At 38.4% G+C, this 17,608-nt stretch overlaps 1 protein-coding gene and 4 long non-coding RNA genes across 5 annotated transcripts; 3 read left to right on the forward strand and 2 right to left on the reverse strand.

Moving 5' to 3' along the window:
• Positions 1 to 827: 827 nt before the first annotated feature.
• On the reverse strand, positions 828 to 2,285 carry LOC125489385. The gene is made up of 2 exons (XR_007266939.1): positions 1,785 to 2,285; positions 828 to 1,292 (listed from the first exon to the last, which is right to left on the reverse strand). It is a non-coding gene; the product is annotated as an uncharacterized LOC125489385 (long non-coding RNA).
• LOC125489386 lies at positions 834 to 1,442 on the forward strand. The gene is made up of 2 exons (XR_007266940.1): positions 834 to 1,212; positions 1,252 to 1,442. It is a non-coding gene; the product is annotated as an uncharacterized LOC125489386 (long non-coding RNA).
• A 928-nt stretch (positions 2,286 to 3,213) lies between the features above and the next one.
• Positions 3,214 to 3,559, forward strand: LOC125489387. Its single transcript, XR_007266941.1, has 2 exons — positions 3,214 to 3,329; positions 3,369 to 3,559. It is a non-coding gene; the product is annotated as an uncharacterized LOC125489387 (long non-coding RNA).
• On the reverse strand, positions 3,229 to 4,239 carry LOC125489384. The gene is made up of 3 exons (XR_007266938.1): positions 3,902 to 4,239; positions 3,402 to 3,409; positions 3,229 to 3,361 (listed from the first exon to the last, which is right to left on the reverse strand). It is a non-coding gene; the product is annotated as an uncharacterized LOC125489384 (long non-coding RNA).
• An 8,069-nt stretch (positions 4,240 to 12,308) lies between these two features.
• Positions 12,309 to 17,303, forward strand: LOC105392894 (UDP-glycosyltransferase UGT5). Its single transcript, XM_038112136.2, has 4 exons — positions 12,309 to 13,269; positions 13,461 to 13,683; positions 13,949 to 14,168; positions 15,664 to 17,303. The coding sequence occupies exons 1-4, from the start codon at positions 12,433 to 12,435 to the stop codon at positions 15,929 to 15,931; spliced, it is 1,548 nt and encodes a 515-aa protein (XP_037968064.2). The 5' UTR covers positions 12,309 to 12,432; the 3' UTR covers positions 15,932 to 17,303.
• The last annotated feature ends 305 nt before the right edge of the window (positions 17,304 to 17,608 follow it).

Below are 17,608 nucleotides of genomic sequence, written 5' to 3' on the forward strand. Positions count from 1 at the left end.
TGAAAACTAAAAAGCTAAATTAAAAAAAAAAATTATATGACAATTTTTCAGGCACTATAGCTTAAAAACATAATCAATTTATAAGCTTTAAAATTACATATTCCAATCTAAAATCGATAAAGGTATGACCAAGATATAGCAAAAACAACCGCATAGGCGGACAAATCTCAGTAGAGAAACGAACAAGATTATGTTTCGATTTTAAGGTATAATGTCTTTCTTATAACTGGACTTTGTATAGCTCCAAATCGTTAACAAATTATTTTTCTCCGATAGCGCGGTTCCTTAAAAGCACAGATCGACTGCTCGGTTGCTTCACCGAAATAATGCTTGTCCGATAACATGGATACCCATAAGTACTTTTCGATGGCGCCAAAAACAACCGCATAGGCGGACAAATCTCAGTACGGAAACCACCAAGATTTTGTTTAAATTTTAAGGTAAAAAGTACTGTAAATGGACTTTGTAGAGATCCGAACCGTTTACTAATTATTGTGTTCCAATAGTGCGGTTCCTCAAATGCACAGATCTAGGACAAGGTTGCTTCACCGAAATAATGCTTGTCCGATAACACGCTTAGCCGATTGTAATTTTCAATTATTGATTGGTAAAATAAAATAATTCTTCACAACCCGGTTTCCCAAAACTACTGTTCGACGACGGTCAATTCGCCGAAAACATGATTGACCAGTAGCACGTGACAATAGCACTGTTTGACAATGATTGTTTTAAATTCAACGTGTTCAAACACTGTGCCAAATGTTCTAGCTAAAAAGTTTCACCGAATAGTGTTATAGGAGATGCAATTTGGTGGTTAAACAATTTGACAAACTGTCGCGCTTATGAAAATGGCTAGCTATCGGAGAGGTAGAAATGAGAAAGCCAGGGTTCAGCTTGACACAAATTTATTTATAGGTCAACGTGGGTTAGGCCTACACTACACGATCAGTCAGTTTTCAGTTGGCACGGATAGGGACTCCCCTGAGTCGAAGAGTATCGGCGTGGAATCCCGATAACGCGACCGGCGTGGAAGTCCTCTTCTCCAGTGCCCAGGTAGGTAGGCAGGTCACGTGGCCGTAGCGTGCGCGTGGCGTGTAGCTCGGCTGCGCGGCGTGGTCAGCAACACGAAGGCAGGGGGTTGCCGAACCAGCACGTAGAGGGCGAGCCGTAGAAGTAGGTAGTTCCGTGCAGTAGGTAAACCGTACCGTGGAGGTAAGCGTGGACCTTGGAGTAGTGGCGTGGACCTTGGAGTAGTAGCGTGGACCTTGGAGTAGTAGCGTGGACCTTGGACCCTGGAAAAGATGGAAATCCAACGCATCAGTACACCGTTATCGTCTAGGTTCCACATACCGTCATCAAGACCTACAGCAGAGTACCTAATCTAGCTTGATTGAGGCGGCAGTGGAAACCAGAACGGAATACCTAACATAAATTAAAGATAATATAGAAATTATTAAGAAAGGCCGAAAGCGGTAGACTAGCTGCAGCATAATTTTGATAAAAGTATTTAATGCATCTAGGCAAGCTAGCGTATTTAAAAAGATAAAATAAAAGAAACAGGAAAGCTTATGAAACATCTAAATGATAATGCGTAATTGCATATCCGCCATCTTGGCTGTTATAAGTGCGCAGTTAGTTAAGCTAGCTAACGCGTAAGCAGGCGAATAGAATAAAATGGAAGCTACGTTAAACAAATTTAAATTAACACTTTTAAAATACAATAGTACACGTTTAAAACACAAATAGGTTCCTAAAATGAGCTAAGCAAGTCTGATCACACTTACCCGATATTGGGGAAGACACGCACAAGGTACCACTGGTAAAGTCTAGGTCATTCGACACTTTAGAGCGGGCTAGGCACCTAGAGGACTGCCGTGAGGTAGGGTCACGCGCAGTCGGTGCCGTAGCCCGTGGACGAATGATCGAGAGCCAGTGGTCACCGAGTGGGGCTGCCGCGATAGTGGGGACACGAACAAAAGACCGCTTCGCTGGCTAGGGATGGGAACGCGTCGATAATTTGAAGAATTATCGACGCGAAGATTAAGTTATCGATAAAGTCGATACTTTAAAAAAGGGAATTTACAATTAAATTATTAAGTTAATTACTATGATGTAAGTTATTTATTTGGAAGAAATAAATAACGTTACATTACCCCCCTTTCTGCCCAAGGATTTTGACCTCCTAAAAGTCAAAATCCGCAGCTTAACTAATACTTCTTCATAACTAAAAGAAACTACATACACATTCATACTTCTCTTGCAAAAATCTTTCATACTTTCAATCATAATAGACCTTATCATAGATTTAGAGAATAATAAGGCCACCTTTCATTCAAAGAGGCAGCAAATATAATAATTTGCTTACTCAAGTAGAATCATTATTTAAAAAGAAAATATTGTAAACTGAGGGTAGAATTGTAAAAAACGGTTAACGATTTTTAGTCAATAAATTTAAAAACAAGGAATTTAAGGTAGATGTCAATGGGTTTAAATGAAAGTAAAAATTGATCATATCCGAAAATCTAAAGCTATAGCGAATAGCGTCATTTTTAAAACTACTGTGTGATCAGATCTACTTAACTCATTGATTCCGTTCTGTTACAAAATCAATTAAAGTAGACAGTTTTTGCTCAAGTACACAGTAAATTACATAAGCAAAGCATAAAAGATGCAGCTGAAAAGAAAATGCAACTATTGTACTGTGTCAAACAACAATAAAATTTAAAGGTAACAATCAAATAAATATTTTTAAAAGTAAAATATTATCGATATCAAAAGTTTTGAATGAACTACAGCACTAGATTAAAAAACACAGTACCACAGTTACGAGGTGTAGCGGGAATAAAATAAATTGACGAAAAGAAGTCTTTACAAGTTGCACGCACACAAAACAAGCTACGTTACCAACCAAGAAATGACTGACCGTTAGAACCACGTGGAGGGCGCCAGTGTCGCGCTTATGAAGGATGGCTAGCTAAGAGGAGAGAAGAAATGAGAAGCCAGGGTTCAGCTTGACACAAATTTATTTAAAGGTCAACGTGGGTTAGGCCTACACTACACGATCAGTCAGTTTTCAGTTGGCACGGATAGGGACTCCCCTGAGTCGAAGAGTATCGGCGTGGAATCCCGATAACGCGACCGGCGTGGAAGTCCTCTTCTCCAGTGCCCAGGTAGGTAGGCAGGTCACGTGGCCGTAGCGTGCGCGTGGCGTGTAGCTCGGCTGCGCGGCGTGGTCAGCAACACGAAGGCAGGGGGTTGCCGAACCAGCACGTAGAGGGCGAGCCGTAGAAGTAGGTAGTTCCGTGCAGTAGGTAAACCGTACCGTGGAGGTAAGCGTGGACCTTGGAGTAGTAGCGTGGACCTTGGAGTAGTAGCGTGGACCTTGGAGTAGTAGCGTGGACCTTGGACCCTGGAAAAGATGGAAATCCAACGCATCAGTACACCGTTATCGTCTAGGTTCCACATACCGTCATCAAGACCTACAGCAGAGTACCTAATCTAGCTTGATTGAGGCGGCAGTGGAAACCAGAACGGAATACCTAACATAAATTAAAGATAATATAGAAATTATTAAGAAAGGCCGAAAGCGGTAGACTAGCTGCAGCATAATTTTGATAAAAGTATTTAATGCATCTAGGCAAGCTAGCGTATTTAAAAAGATAAAATAAAAGAAACAGGAAAGCTGATGAAACATCTAAATGATAATGCGTAATTGCATATCCGCCATCTTGGCTGTTATAAGTGCGCAGTTAGTTAAGCTAGCTAACGCGTAAGCAGGCGAATAGAATAAAATGGAAGCTACGTTAAACAAATTTAAATTAACACTTTTAAAATACAATAGTACACGTTTAAAACACAAATAGGTTCCTAAAATGAGCTAAGCAAGTCTGATCACACTTACCCGATATTGGGGAAGACACGCACAAGGTACCACTGGTAAAGTCTAGGTCATTCGACACTTTAGAGCGGGCTAGGCACCTAGAGGACTGCCGTGAGGTAGGGTCACGCGCAGTCGGTGCCGTAGCCCGTGGACGAATGATCGAGAGCCAGTGGTCACCGAGTGGGGCTGCCGCGATAGTGGGGACACGAACAAAAGACCGCTTCGCTGGCTAGGGATGGGAACGCGTCGATAATTTGAAGAATTATCGACGCGAAGATTAAGTTATCGATAAAGTCGATACTTTAAAAAAGGGAATTTACAATTAAATTATTAAGTTAATTACTATGATGTAAGTTATTTATTTGTGCAGTCGAAAAAGCATTCTATCGTTGAACCTATCGTCATCGAAAAGTACTTTCGGGTAACCATGTTATCGGACAAGCATTATTTCGGTGAAGCAACCGAGCAGTCGATCTGTGCTTTTGAGGAACCGCGCTATCGGAGAAAAATAATTAGTAAACGATTTGGAGCTATACAAAGTCCAGTTATAAGACATTTTACCTTAAAATTGAAACATAATCTTGTTCGTTTCTCTACTGAGATTTGTCCGCCTATGCGGTTGTTTTTGCTATATCTTGGTCATACCTTAATCGATTTTAGATTGGAATATGTAATTTTAAAGCTTATAAATTGATTATGTTTTTAAGCTGTATTGCCTGAAAAATTGTCAGATAAAATTCTTTTTTAAATTAGCATTTTTGTTTTCACCTTTCGTAACATTTTCTTAATGTTACATCTATTTTGAAGCACTGTGTCTAAATTAAGTTAAATATTGCGCAATTAATGATTATAATTAGTTGGCTTAGGTGTCACCAATGCAAAACAATAAAAAAGTATTTAAAAAAATTGATAGTTTTTGAAATATTTTGCTTTTAAACATACATTTTGGCAAAATTCTCAAAAAAACTTAAAACTTAAATAACTCAGAAATGGTTGACTTTCGGATAATGCATTATGGGGTTCAATTGACTGGAAATGCCTTCGTCTACAAGCCATTTAAAGGAATACATCGACTTTCCAATCACCCCGTATAATTTTATCTCACTCATCAGGAAAAGAATCCAACCTATTGAGATTCTCGATTCGAACTCAGGCTACCTATCGTAAGCTATTTTTTTTGACACTAATTGCTTCGTAAATTATTACTTCGTTTAGACTTCGCGATAGGGCCCCAGAAACTACAGAATTGCACAAGAATAAGATATATTTTATACGTCACTTCATTTCGCCCTCGTACATTGGTACATTGCTCTTCAGGTGGAGCCGAGCGGAGTCGAACCCGCAACCCGCGGATCCGGACGTCTTCCGTCCCGCTAATTGCATCCTGGCTGGAATTGAAATGCCATTGTCGCTGCCTCAATAGAGCCTTCTTAATGAACGCCTCTTTAAATCTTTTCACAGAAATAAACGGAACGCAACAGAGTGGGTACTTATTCTGAGGGTTGCGGGAGGCAGAAACGGTTCAACAAATTTAATGTGCCTACAATTAGATAACTTACTGTAAGATTTAACAAATTTATTTGCTTATAAGCAAATTGTGATATTTATAAACAGTTCCTGTAGACATCGATCCGTTTTTCTTTCAATTCAAAGTGTAGAAATTCCTATTGAAAGGTCCAGTTGCGAATCAAAAAGGACACTAACATATTATAATTATATTTTGTTACTCAATCAAAGTTCAATAGGTGTTAGTAACATTAATCAAGTAAACAAGTAATTTAATTCTTCGATACCTAATGTTATACATTGCAGTGCAACTGCAGTGATAATAACTAACCACCTTACTCTATAATATCGTCAAAAGTTAAAGTTTACAAAACCAAAATGCTATTTCAATTGAATCGCACGGCCGGACACGGCTGACTATTGGTCACTACTCACTCTACACTACAGTCGAACGTGTGATCAGATTAGCCAGAGCTCGCTAAATCGCGGCTCGTGATGTGCGATTGTCCGGTGCCTAGAAAACCGTTCACCGGCTTTTCTTGTGGGACTATGTTGTTGTCCCATCACTTGTTTTATGCCCCTTCACTTTCAATTTGGAGCTTTGTTGTTATACTTTATCACCATACTCATAGACTAATTTAGTGTATTAGTCTATGCCATAATCAACTAACCGTCGTTTAGGTAGGTACTGATTAAAACTATTAAGTGTATTATAATCGTTTAGGTACTTATTACAGAGCAGTGCTGGCGTAACGTATAAGGCCTCATCTTCTGATTTGAAAGTGTGGAAAATGAGGACTTTTCGGCATTATATCTCCAAGTAGTGCGAATGATAAATAGCTTGAATAAATGCTTGCATTGAGAAATTCCACCCAACCCTATAAAATGCGCGGTCGATGTTGACTTGTAATTGGGTGATAATTTAAATATAAACCCTACTCACTGTGAACATGAATTAGCAACTTACGGGAAAATCGATTTACAGCTTAAACTAACTTGGAATTATCTGAATTCGTAGTTAGTACACCTACATATTACTAGATACTAGCGAATTTAGGTACCCTAAGGAATAGCACTGTAATTATCCGCCTAGCTAGTGCATAAAACAGCATGGACTTTCAAGTAGTAGCTGTTCTGGTAATAGATAGCCTAGTCAAGTCTGCTTAAATAAGTACAATTTGGTGGATTTCGTTCTATTTTGTTTGGAAATCAGATAGGACTGCAACAGATAGCCATATACGTACATGCTTTAGTGTCTTTGGGGTGTATTTACTGCATTATTTTCTAACTACTGGGACTGTTTATTTGTGCCAGATCGTGGCAATAGTGAGTTCGTTGCTCGAGAAAAAACGTGACAGTTTATCGATAGATTGGCACAAAATTTTACTCTTCCGATGAATTAATAAATACGAAATCCAAAGTATTAAAAGATCTAAGTTCAACGATACATATTAGCCTAAATTGGGTGTATGTGTGTATGTTTGATATCTCTTCACCGATTTTAATTTCATTTTTTATGGAGTTAGGCAACACCCTGGATTAACACATAGGATACTTTTTCCCACGATATAATTTTTAAGGCAAAGCGAAGCTCGCGGGGGCCGTAGTGAGGTAATAAAAGTAAATTAAATAAGTGCTTTTTACATATTAATCAATTTCTGTACTTTATTTACTGTAATATTATTTGAAAAAAAATATGATTAACGGATTTTCGTTTACTTAATTTAAGAATTCTTAACGTACTTCATACGTCATGGCGTAAACTTTAGACGTATAGAACCTTTTGTTTAACAAAAACTATTACCGATATACGCCTGAAAATCACCTTACGAAGACTTACTTACAGTTTTATTACTTTCAGTTTGTTTAGGTCTCTCATTTTCATTTAAATTGCTTTTCTTTTTTCAGCAAAGATTTGAGAAAAGGTCTCCTAGGACTTAAGATCTTTCGTCCATGCTGGAATGTGAATTATTTGTACAGCCTACCTGTGTTCTTAATAAAAAAAAAAAAAAAATTAAGTCAGGTGGGGCACGAGGGGTTCCGTGCCATTATAATTCTAAACTTTCAGTTTCATGTAGGTACTTATTTTTCTGTGTAAAAATCTACCTACTTACCAAGTTTCGGTTATTTAAACTTAATAGTTTTGGAATAAAGCGGCTATTACATACGGAGGGTCTTACGAACATACAAATTTTGCAATTCGGCTACGGAACTTTGAAAAGATAAGAAATTCAATAATGGTGAATGAAATTTAATCTATGTGATTCTCAATCATCACCTTTATTTTATCTCGTCTACCTTACCCGTGTTCTTTCTTGGCCTTTATTTGCATGTTCACTTTGAGTATTAAGTAATGTTAAATAGATTTAATTGCCGGGAAAACTAAGGTGATGAAAAGTAAAAATTCCTTTAAAAAAAATCGGTTAATCTCAAGAAAACCAAGCGTATACGGCTTGACACGGTACCTAAAGCTCTACTTCCTGCGATTTTCGACAAGGAACAAGTTCGCACTTAGATAATTCGCCAGCTTTGCATACCAGTTCGGAAGTGCAGCTGTGGGCCTTCGCCCCGCCGACATTAACCTAGCTGCGCCCGCGCCGACTCCCACCGACATTTCGCAACCACATTATCATAGCTCAATGGAAAGGCTAGGCCTAATACAGGCCCTACGGCAGGATTTCCTATACCTACTACCGTTCCACCGGGCGCGCCAAACATTATTCCGACAGATAAATCGGAAACGGCACGCTCGCCTGATATTGACAATTATTTTGTGTAACGAACGGCCTGTGTCGAAATACGACCTATTGGCGTGCTTCTAGGATTTAAATCTCAGCCGAGATCGGCGCAGGTTTAAGATATCGTGCTTTACGAGCCTGAGATTCGGCTGCAGTAAATTGTTATTAAAATAGTTTGTTGCCGGTATTTATGATAGTGTTGAATTGATTTTGGCATTAGCGTTTAGAGAGATATGAAGGTGAAACGGATTAAGTTGATTAATGACGTTGCGTTTGTGTTTTATGGCTGGAATTTGGTTCCTTTGGGTGTCGGCTCCTGTGTTGTGCAAGCGCATGTTTCCCTCACTGTACATAAAGCACCCATAAAGTGCAAGAGCTAAGCACGTGCTGGTACTACTTACATTCGAATTTCAAATGCGGAGATTGATTCTTAATCCCTCGTAGACAGACATTGATACACGATGGACAGTAACAACTTAGATTAAAATTGGAATGTATGCACGTTGATCACGAATCTATTTCCTTATATGAAAACCATTTATGTTGACGTATGGTTTGGTATTTAAACTAAATTACCTATGTAAAACTTTCTGGGTTGCTATTTCGTACTAGCACGTTGAAATCTAAATTCCACATAAAATATTTTACGGACTAAGGATCTGTGTGTGGGTACTGTGGTGTATGATGTACGAGTAGGCAAACGAACAATCAGAGAAACTACAGTACCTACCGATAGTGAATCGTCGAAAGAGGGTCGTCACCTGCAGTCATTCGGGACAAGGCAGGCTTACGATATTGAGCATCATCATCACCATCATAAATCATCGCGTCCCTACTGTTGGGGTCCGGGTCTCCTTACAGAAAAGGGTTTTAGGCCTGGTCCACCACGCTGGCCTAGTGCGGTTTGAAGCCCTGTTGGACAAGCTTGTGCTGAGAGAGTGTCGGGTGAGTGGTCAACCCGACTGTCAGATGTTTTTAAACTGCTCGAAGGCCTCTGTCTAGGCTTCACGACTGCTGCCGAAATAGCAACCGACGTGGGTACACGGCTTCACGTGCCGTCCGAGGCACGGAAGCGCCAAGAAAACAACCACGTGAAATCGGTCACCCATCCAATGGGTACCCGTAATTATGCACCTTTTAAGTTTATCATTATATTGACGACCGAATGGCGTAGTGGTTAGTGACCTGACTACTGAGCCGATGGTCCCGGGTTCGATTCCCGGCTGGGGCAGATATTTGTTTAAACACAGATATTTGTTCTCGGGTCATGGATGTGCCCGAAAAATGGCAATAGGCCCGCCCCCTATTACATTGGGACTAACATACACTCTGGCGAAAAGTGGGTGCAGCAATGCACCTCTGCCTACCCCGCAAGGGAGTACATTAGTACAAGGCGTGAGTGCGTGTTTTTTTTTTTTTTTTTTTTTTTTTTTTCATTATATTAACCATTGTATCAGAGATATAAGACTCAGGGTTCCTTTCCACCAGTGATATGCAATGCAGATACCCTGCGATATGTGAAAAAATCTGTCCCCAACAGTGCTATGCTGTATGGATCAATAAATATCATTGGTAGATATTAAACGCATCGCATAGCAACGTAGCGTAGTGCACATGGTACAAAAGCAGCCTCATCAAATTGGGTTAGTATAAATAAGTTTACTATTGCATTTCATTTGATTACATAAGTTCATGAGATTCATTTCCTTTGATGCATCCTTGCGTGAAACTTTTTTATATTTCCGATCCTTGTGTTAAAAGCTTTGCTATCTTATCGTTCGCTTTTGTGACTTAATATACTCATTTTAGTACGATTACCGTTTTATGAAAATATAAAAAAGGTGCAAATACATGCTTATAATACCTGCGCGGATAATTTTCCTATAAACACATATAATTAACGTACATAATGACAAATTTTCTTTATTTGATTCTATAAAGGGAATTTTGCAGAAATTAAATCTTCAGCATATTTTTAACAATAAACTGAAATAGATTATCCGGTACTTTAGCCGGACATTGTGAAATCGGCACATAATTATACTAATTTAATCTATGAAATTAAGTAACTTATCATAGTCTACGAAAACACGACCAAAGTGTAATTATTCATGTTAAATTACGAAACTTAGGTACAAGCCAACACCCAATATTTTATTCAATAAATTATTAATGACTCTTTAAAGACCGTGCCAAGCTTACTTTGCACCTAACATTTAGCCCAGCGTATTATTAGATCGTATAATACGATATAGTTTGACCAAGTCCTTACAATTTGTACTTAGCCTACGAAAACTGGACCAATGCTGGTTGCGACACCAGAGGCAGTTATTAGGGTACCCACAAGAGCCTATAGCCTTGATGTAGCCAGTTACTTAATTATTATGCCAGCCGAATTTAATGTGACCAGTATTATATTTTTCCTACACAACAGGTTCACTAGTTCTAGAAAGGCTCAATTAATTGAAATCCTTTGTAAGGTATGATAACAAGTCTCACAAGGACCAATGAGTATTATTAGATAGAATTAGAGTCCGATTCTTCAGATGTCCTTAGTCCATCTCGCATTGTAGTACCGTGAGGACATTAATTATATTAGAGGACGTTTTATTTATTTTAATTATAACGAATTAATATTGTTTATCAATTAAACGGAGTTACGAGATTGTGCCAGAACGTGGTACTATAATAAACATTTATTTATTTATTATTATATACTGAAAGTTAGACTTGTACTAGTGAACCTCACATTACTCGTCGTAGTGTATTGTACTCGAGTCTCGTATTATATAGATTTCTTCCAAATCAAACAGAATATACCTAAGTTTACCATAATCTTTATTGAGGCATACACAATAGAAAATTGGGTAAGTACCTACCCCATTTCAAGAAATTATATAGAAATAGTAGGTAGGTACTGTTTTCGACGCTTACTTTCGAGCATTTATGAAAATGCTTTTATCAAACATAGTGATTGCTGTACTAAAACTAACATCTACCACCCGCATTCTATCACATTGCACTCTGCACTGTCATTTTCATTCCTATTCCTCGCCTTAAGCCAGAACAAATATAGGCCCACCCCACTGAGCTAGGCGGATGAAAAGCATACATATTTCACAGTGCCCATATCGACATGGAGTTTGATAAGTGACACACGTCACTCCAGCAGACATGTGAGCGCTGCTTTACCGCTCATGCATATTTAAGCTTCGTCTCAGTGCGGTTTACGTTCAAGATATCGGATTTTACGGTCGAGCATGCGATATTAGCAACGCCACTTCGGTATGTGCTCAGTATTATACTGCACAGTGGAGCTCATTGGGTATTATGATGTAGCGTGATATTGTATGCACTTAATAGCTGTTAAGCTCCCGAAGGATGGAGTATTAAATAGGTGCTCGACGTCAGAGGATAAAAGATTCAAGAGTTAAATAGAACGGATTATGGTACCGTTATTGAGGTCTTAGATCGCTGGATTTTGTTTGATAGTATACTGACGGTGTTTTTTTTATTGTTTTCAGATAAGTGTTCTATATTTTTTTATCGTCAGTTGTGATTGGTGTTATTATTATGAATTTGTGAAGATATATAAGTTTCTCAATTTCGAAGATCTTTATTGTGTATTGTTGTAAATAACATAGATTTTCGAACAAGCTTCACGGTTTAAATGATAGCACATGCCTACTTACTTGTAAAACATTTAGAAACTACAGTAATTATCATGCAAATCCAATTTGAAAATGAAATTATAGCTCTAGGCTTGAATTGAATTCGTAATTTGATTCCCAGTGTATAGGACACAACGTACGCTACTCTGCATTGGTGCGCCAGTACATAATGCAAGTAGGTATCAAGCAGTTAATTTGCCTGAAACCAGAGTAGATTATAATCTACAAGTTCGTATATTTATAATCGTCTGTTCCGCAGACTGATAAATATGCAGGTTGTGGGTACGAAAGATAGTATGGTAGTAAAATATTAAAACTGCAGATAATTCGTTAAGTGTTAAATTGGATAAATTTAGATTAACATATCATTTAAAGTGTTTCGGTGATAACACAATTAATTTTATTATTATTATGTTTAGTAACTAGTATTGGCTATTAATTAGGTACAAAGCACTTAACTTATACCATATACCTATTTTGTATTTTATTTTTAGTAACATTAGTAACTACACAACTTTTTTTTATGTCAGTTGGTATTGAGGAAAATCACGTAATGATATGACAATCACGCGTTACCGGAAGGCCGATCTTCAATTCAGTTCATTAAAACCGTCAGCCGGGTCGGACGCTGTTTAAAATGATTCTTAGATTTTGTTTTATCGTCATTTCGTTAGCTTTGTGCTTGTCGGTGCCGAGTGACTCCGCTCGGATTCTTGCTGTGTTCCCGACCCCGTCCATCAGCCACCAGGTGGCCTTCCGACCGCTGACACAGGAGCTGGCCAAGCGAGGTCACCAAGTAATCGTCCTAACAACAGACCCCGCTTTCAAGAAGGGACAGCAACCGGCAAACCTCACAGAAGTAGACCTCCACGATGTCTCCTATACAGCATGGGCGGAACATTTCATGAAAGTAGTGAACGGAGATTCAGGAAATTCGAAAAATATCATGTTGACCATTTTCAAGTCCCTGAACTTGGTATTCGAACTGCAGCTTCACATGAAAGAAGTGCAGGAAGTGTTGAACAGTAAACAACAGTTTGATCTGATGCTCATTGAGGCGTGTGTGCGACAGGCTCTAGTGTTTTCTCACGTGTTCAAAGCGCCGGTCATTCAGGTCAGCTCCCTGGGAGCGGTGCCTCCGAACTACCAAGTCCTTGGAGCACCCTCACACCCCATCCTGTACCCTGAACTGACAAGGCAGCGGCTATTCGATTTGAGTATTGTGGAAAAAATACAGGAAATCTACCATGACATGTGGATTCGTTACCTCTTGTGGAGTTTAGAAGATTCGGAGAATAAGATGCTAAAGAAGGTATTTGGGCCGAACACTCCCAGTGTATCTCAGTTGTACGAGAATGTAGACATGTTGTTTTTGAATATTAATCCGGTGTGGGACAACAACAGGGCTGTGCCTCCGGGAGTTATCTTTATGGGAGGCATTCATCAAAAACCCCATAAAGATATACCGCCTTCTGTGAGTATTTCATTCCTTTGTGTACTTAATGTGCTTATTCTATTTATCGTATACAAGAAAATCCTATTTACATTGATAGTTGGGCCAATGCCAAGTCAATACAGGCGGAGTACTGCAAACCTTGAATTTTGAAGTGGTTACACTTAAAATATTGTTGATAAATAATCTAATGTGTATCATGTACATTTCAGGATTTGAAAACGTATTTAGATGGATCAAAACAGGGTGTGATTTACATGAGTTTCGGTACCAACGTAAACCCGTCGCAATTACCAGCTGATAGAATCGCTTTATTCAACAAAGTGTTCTCGAAGCTGCCCTACGATGTTGTATGGAAATGGGACAAAGACTCCATGCCGGGCAAAGCTGATAATGTAAAGATTGTCAAATGGGTGCCACAATCAGATCTCCTACGTAAGACTACAATACGACATATATATTTATCATTTACTTCTATAACCCATATTAGCTATATAATGTACAATCTTATTGATGTAACGACCACAATACATTAATTTACCAGAAATACAAAATAACATCGCAGAATCTGTGACATCATAATCATCATTAGCCACAACAACTACTCCAACTGCATTATTTTTAATAGAAACTGCATTTTTTTTTTCTCGCTCGTAGCTATCCATAACATATTTGCCTAAAACACTTGCTCTTATTCCAGGCCATCCCAAAGTGAAACTGTTCATCACACAAGCCGGTCTTCAGTCGACAGACGAGGCAATATCGGCTGGGATGCCACTCATCGCATTCCCTATGTTGGGAGATCAGTGGTACAACGCGGAACAATACGTCAAACACAAAATAGGACTCAAACTGGACATAGCAGAAATTACTGAGGAGCTACTAGAACAATCTATCAAGCAAGTCATCCATGATAAAAGGTAGTGATTTACTCTAGTAACTATTCAATAGTACTTATGCTTATTTGTTAAAACACCCGTATATTGCATGTTGCTTCCGTCATTAGGTATCTTGCACCAACCTTTGAAGTGAGATTAAATCTATTCTCGTCATGCTTTGACTGTAAGAAAGCGACAGCAATAGATTTAATCTCAATTACCCTAATGTCTGACTGCTGTCGAATTTACGCGTTTCTGTTATCAGTCTACCGATGATAAAGTCCAGATAATTATGACCGATACCTACTATTTAAGTAGTTAGTTAGAGACACTCACGAGCTATGAAAAAGTTCCAGTGATATAATTATGGAACAGCAATCTATAGAATACAAAATATATCAATGGAGACCACGAACAGGCAAACGCAGCGTGGGACGCCCTCCTGCCCGCTGGACTGACGACCTTACGCGGGTGGCGGGTAGTGGTTGGATGAGGAAGACCGAGGACCGAGTGTTGTGGCGCTCCTTGGAAGAGGCCTATGTCCAGCAGTGGATGATTATTGGCTGATGATGATGATGCATCTATAAAAATGCGTAGGTAATTTTTTTCGTAAATGGACATGTCGCCCGTGGATCATAATTTCTTGCCAAGTTGTCCCCCAAACATGATAATTACCGTAATTGTCCTCTATACAAAAGAATATTTTATTGAAGTGAACCTAAACTTGAGTCAGTATCTATATGGAAACTAAATTTATAGCATGTTACGTCTTCTAAATAATGACATAATGATAACCAGTTATGTATTTTGATTGATATAACCTTCAAGCCATTAATAGCTATACGAGTGCTGTATCATCTTCATAGTCTACAGAATTAATTTAAAAATATATTACTTATTACTTTTTTTGTGACATTAATTTTGTTGATGAGCTTGGTTCATTAGAGTTACTTACGGTTTAGGTACAGAGTTTTAGCAACAATAAGCTCGGGAGCAATTAAAAAGTTCCAGTGACATATGGAACGGCAATGGCTCTTGGAACTTTTTCATTGTTCCCGAGTATATTATGTACTTGTGTTTATATTTTTACTTGAATCAAAGTGATAGTTAAAGTCTTCATTGATGTCATCAAAATATATCTGATCTTCTTACGATGCAAAACTTGATCGTAGGTGTTTCATACTAAAGGTACATTTCCGAGACAGACCACAGACCGCAAACTGCAAGTGACTCCACTTGTTTCTATGAATATCTTTGAGATCTACAGGGTGTTAAAAAAGGGTAAAACCCGAAGGAACATAAATTATGTTGTTAACATTTAAAAATCCGCAAAAGTAAATTACTTATCTGTATGTATAATATAACTTTGTTGGTTTTGATTTTTACTATGGTGAACCTACCTTACCTACCCACCTACCCCTTTTTACGAATATCCAAAAAGTCTTAGCACAAATATTCTTCAATGACCTCCTGGACACCTCTTCGACATTATCCACCACTGTAGCACAACAGCTCCTAACCTCCCCTTCTATTCCAGCTACCGAGACAACATCCGTGCCCTCCACACAGCCATGACCGACCAGCCCCAGTCCCCCCTCGAGCGGGCAGTCTGGTGGGCAGAATACGTGATCCGGCACAAGGGGGCCAAGCACCTGCGCTCGGCCGCCGCCAACATACCCTGGAGCGAGTATCTGATGCTGGATGTTGTCGCCGTTCTACTAAGTGCAGTGGTTGGGGTTTTGGCTGTGGTTTATTGGGGTTTGAGATGTCTTTTCAAGCAGACGGGTAAGGTGAAGAAGGCGTAGGTTTTTGTGATTTGTAAATGTGATTTTTATTAATATGTATGTTAGGCTTCTTATGAATTAAGTGTACCAGGCTGTGGCTGTGAAATGATATTCAATAAACATGTTGTGGGCAAGGTGGCCATTAAATAAAGTATCGATTACTTTTAATTACTTATTGTTTATGTACTAATTTAAGTATTTAAATAGGCCAATTAATCCAATAGATTATTAGCAAGTTATTTTTCGTGCCCTACATGTTATACATAATTGCAATTATTGTATTGCGTTTACGATGGCGTTCACTACACCAACAAGTAATCGCAATGTTATCATTATCAACGTGACTCGCGCCGCGCGGCGCGCAGTGGGACGACTGTATGGAAGAGCTGGAAATAGAAATCTAAAAAAGAAATATTGACAAAAAAATACATTGTGATTATTATCATGATAGCTGAAATAAGGCCGGAATCTGGATACAAGGACCTCGTCACAGTAATTTTCATAGTAGGTAAAAGTACCTATAGTATATTTTGTCAAATAATCCCCGTAATATGACAGTAATTATGAAGTTACAAAGGCATTACTTACTAAAATACATTATATAAATGTACCATGTAATACAGGTTGTTGCAAAAGTGGTATAAAGGACGGCCTAATAGTGACTCAGTACGTAAATTCTGTCACTTGTATACGACGATTTTTGCAACACCCTGTTGTTAAATTTAATCATTTATATTTTGTCCGAAGACCTCTATGTCCAACATGTCACAGTCGTCCCACTGTGCGGCGGCGGCGCGTGCAAGCGATACGCAGCGTAAATCAATTAGCAGAACAAACTCCGCGGCACTGCACTGATAACAAATACAGCACCACCTATTATTATTAGTTGACAACTATTTGTTCCGACGTGTGTTGATTTTATGTCTTAGTTAGGGTAATAGAATGATATAAAGATTTATGTATACATTTTGTAAATATGGTGATGGATTGTGGCAGTTGTTGCGATGAAATTATGAAGAGTTGATAAAGGTACTTACAGCTAAGTAGGTTCCATTCGAACATAAATAATTATATGGGAGGGATGCGCTTGATATAGCAAATTGGAAAATAAAAACATATTTATAAGATATAGGAAATATATTTTATAACATGAAGGTTTAAATATTTTCTTTTTTTATGCATAATTATACCTGAAGTATATGTAAGTACAATGTACGCAGCAAATAGACTTTGGTAATTTACGAATGGCATTAAAATTAATGTGTTACTTATTATTCGGTAAATGGTTTAGAGTACCTAGCTTAATTGATTGCTTGGCATATCTGAGTTTATCAGTTCCTTTTGAATGTGTCATTGAATGTTGAGCTATTAAAATAAATGAAACCCGTATAAATACTGCATTTTATTGACCGCATGCACATTTGCTACCTTCTAAATTTAAGGTCCAACAGCTGTACAATATTGGCACAATTTATTTATAACAGACTGTATTTTGGCCTGTGATTTCGACATTCATAAATAATTTATCGGAACATATTGACATTAGGGGGCCTTATCGAGTACGTGTGATCATAATCGGGCGTGTTCGATGTTATTGTAACCTTAAAATGGCTAATCGAAGTAGTAAAGATAACGAATTCATTTTTTGTGCGTGTGTCCCGAATCGAGTTTTAGAGCCGTGTGTGTTTTAACGCCAAT

This window comes from Plutella xylostella, chromosome 13 (genome assembly GCF_932276165.1).
Source record: "Plutella xylostella chromosome 13, ilPluXylo3.1, whole genome shotgun sequence".
In the NCBI taxonomy this organism is placed as follows: domain Eukaryota; kingdom Metazoa; phylum Arthropoda; class Insecta; order Lepidoptera; family Plutellidae; genus Plutella; species Plutella xylostella.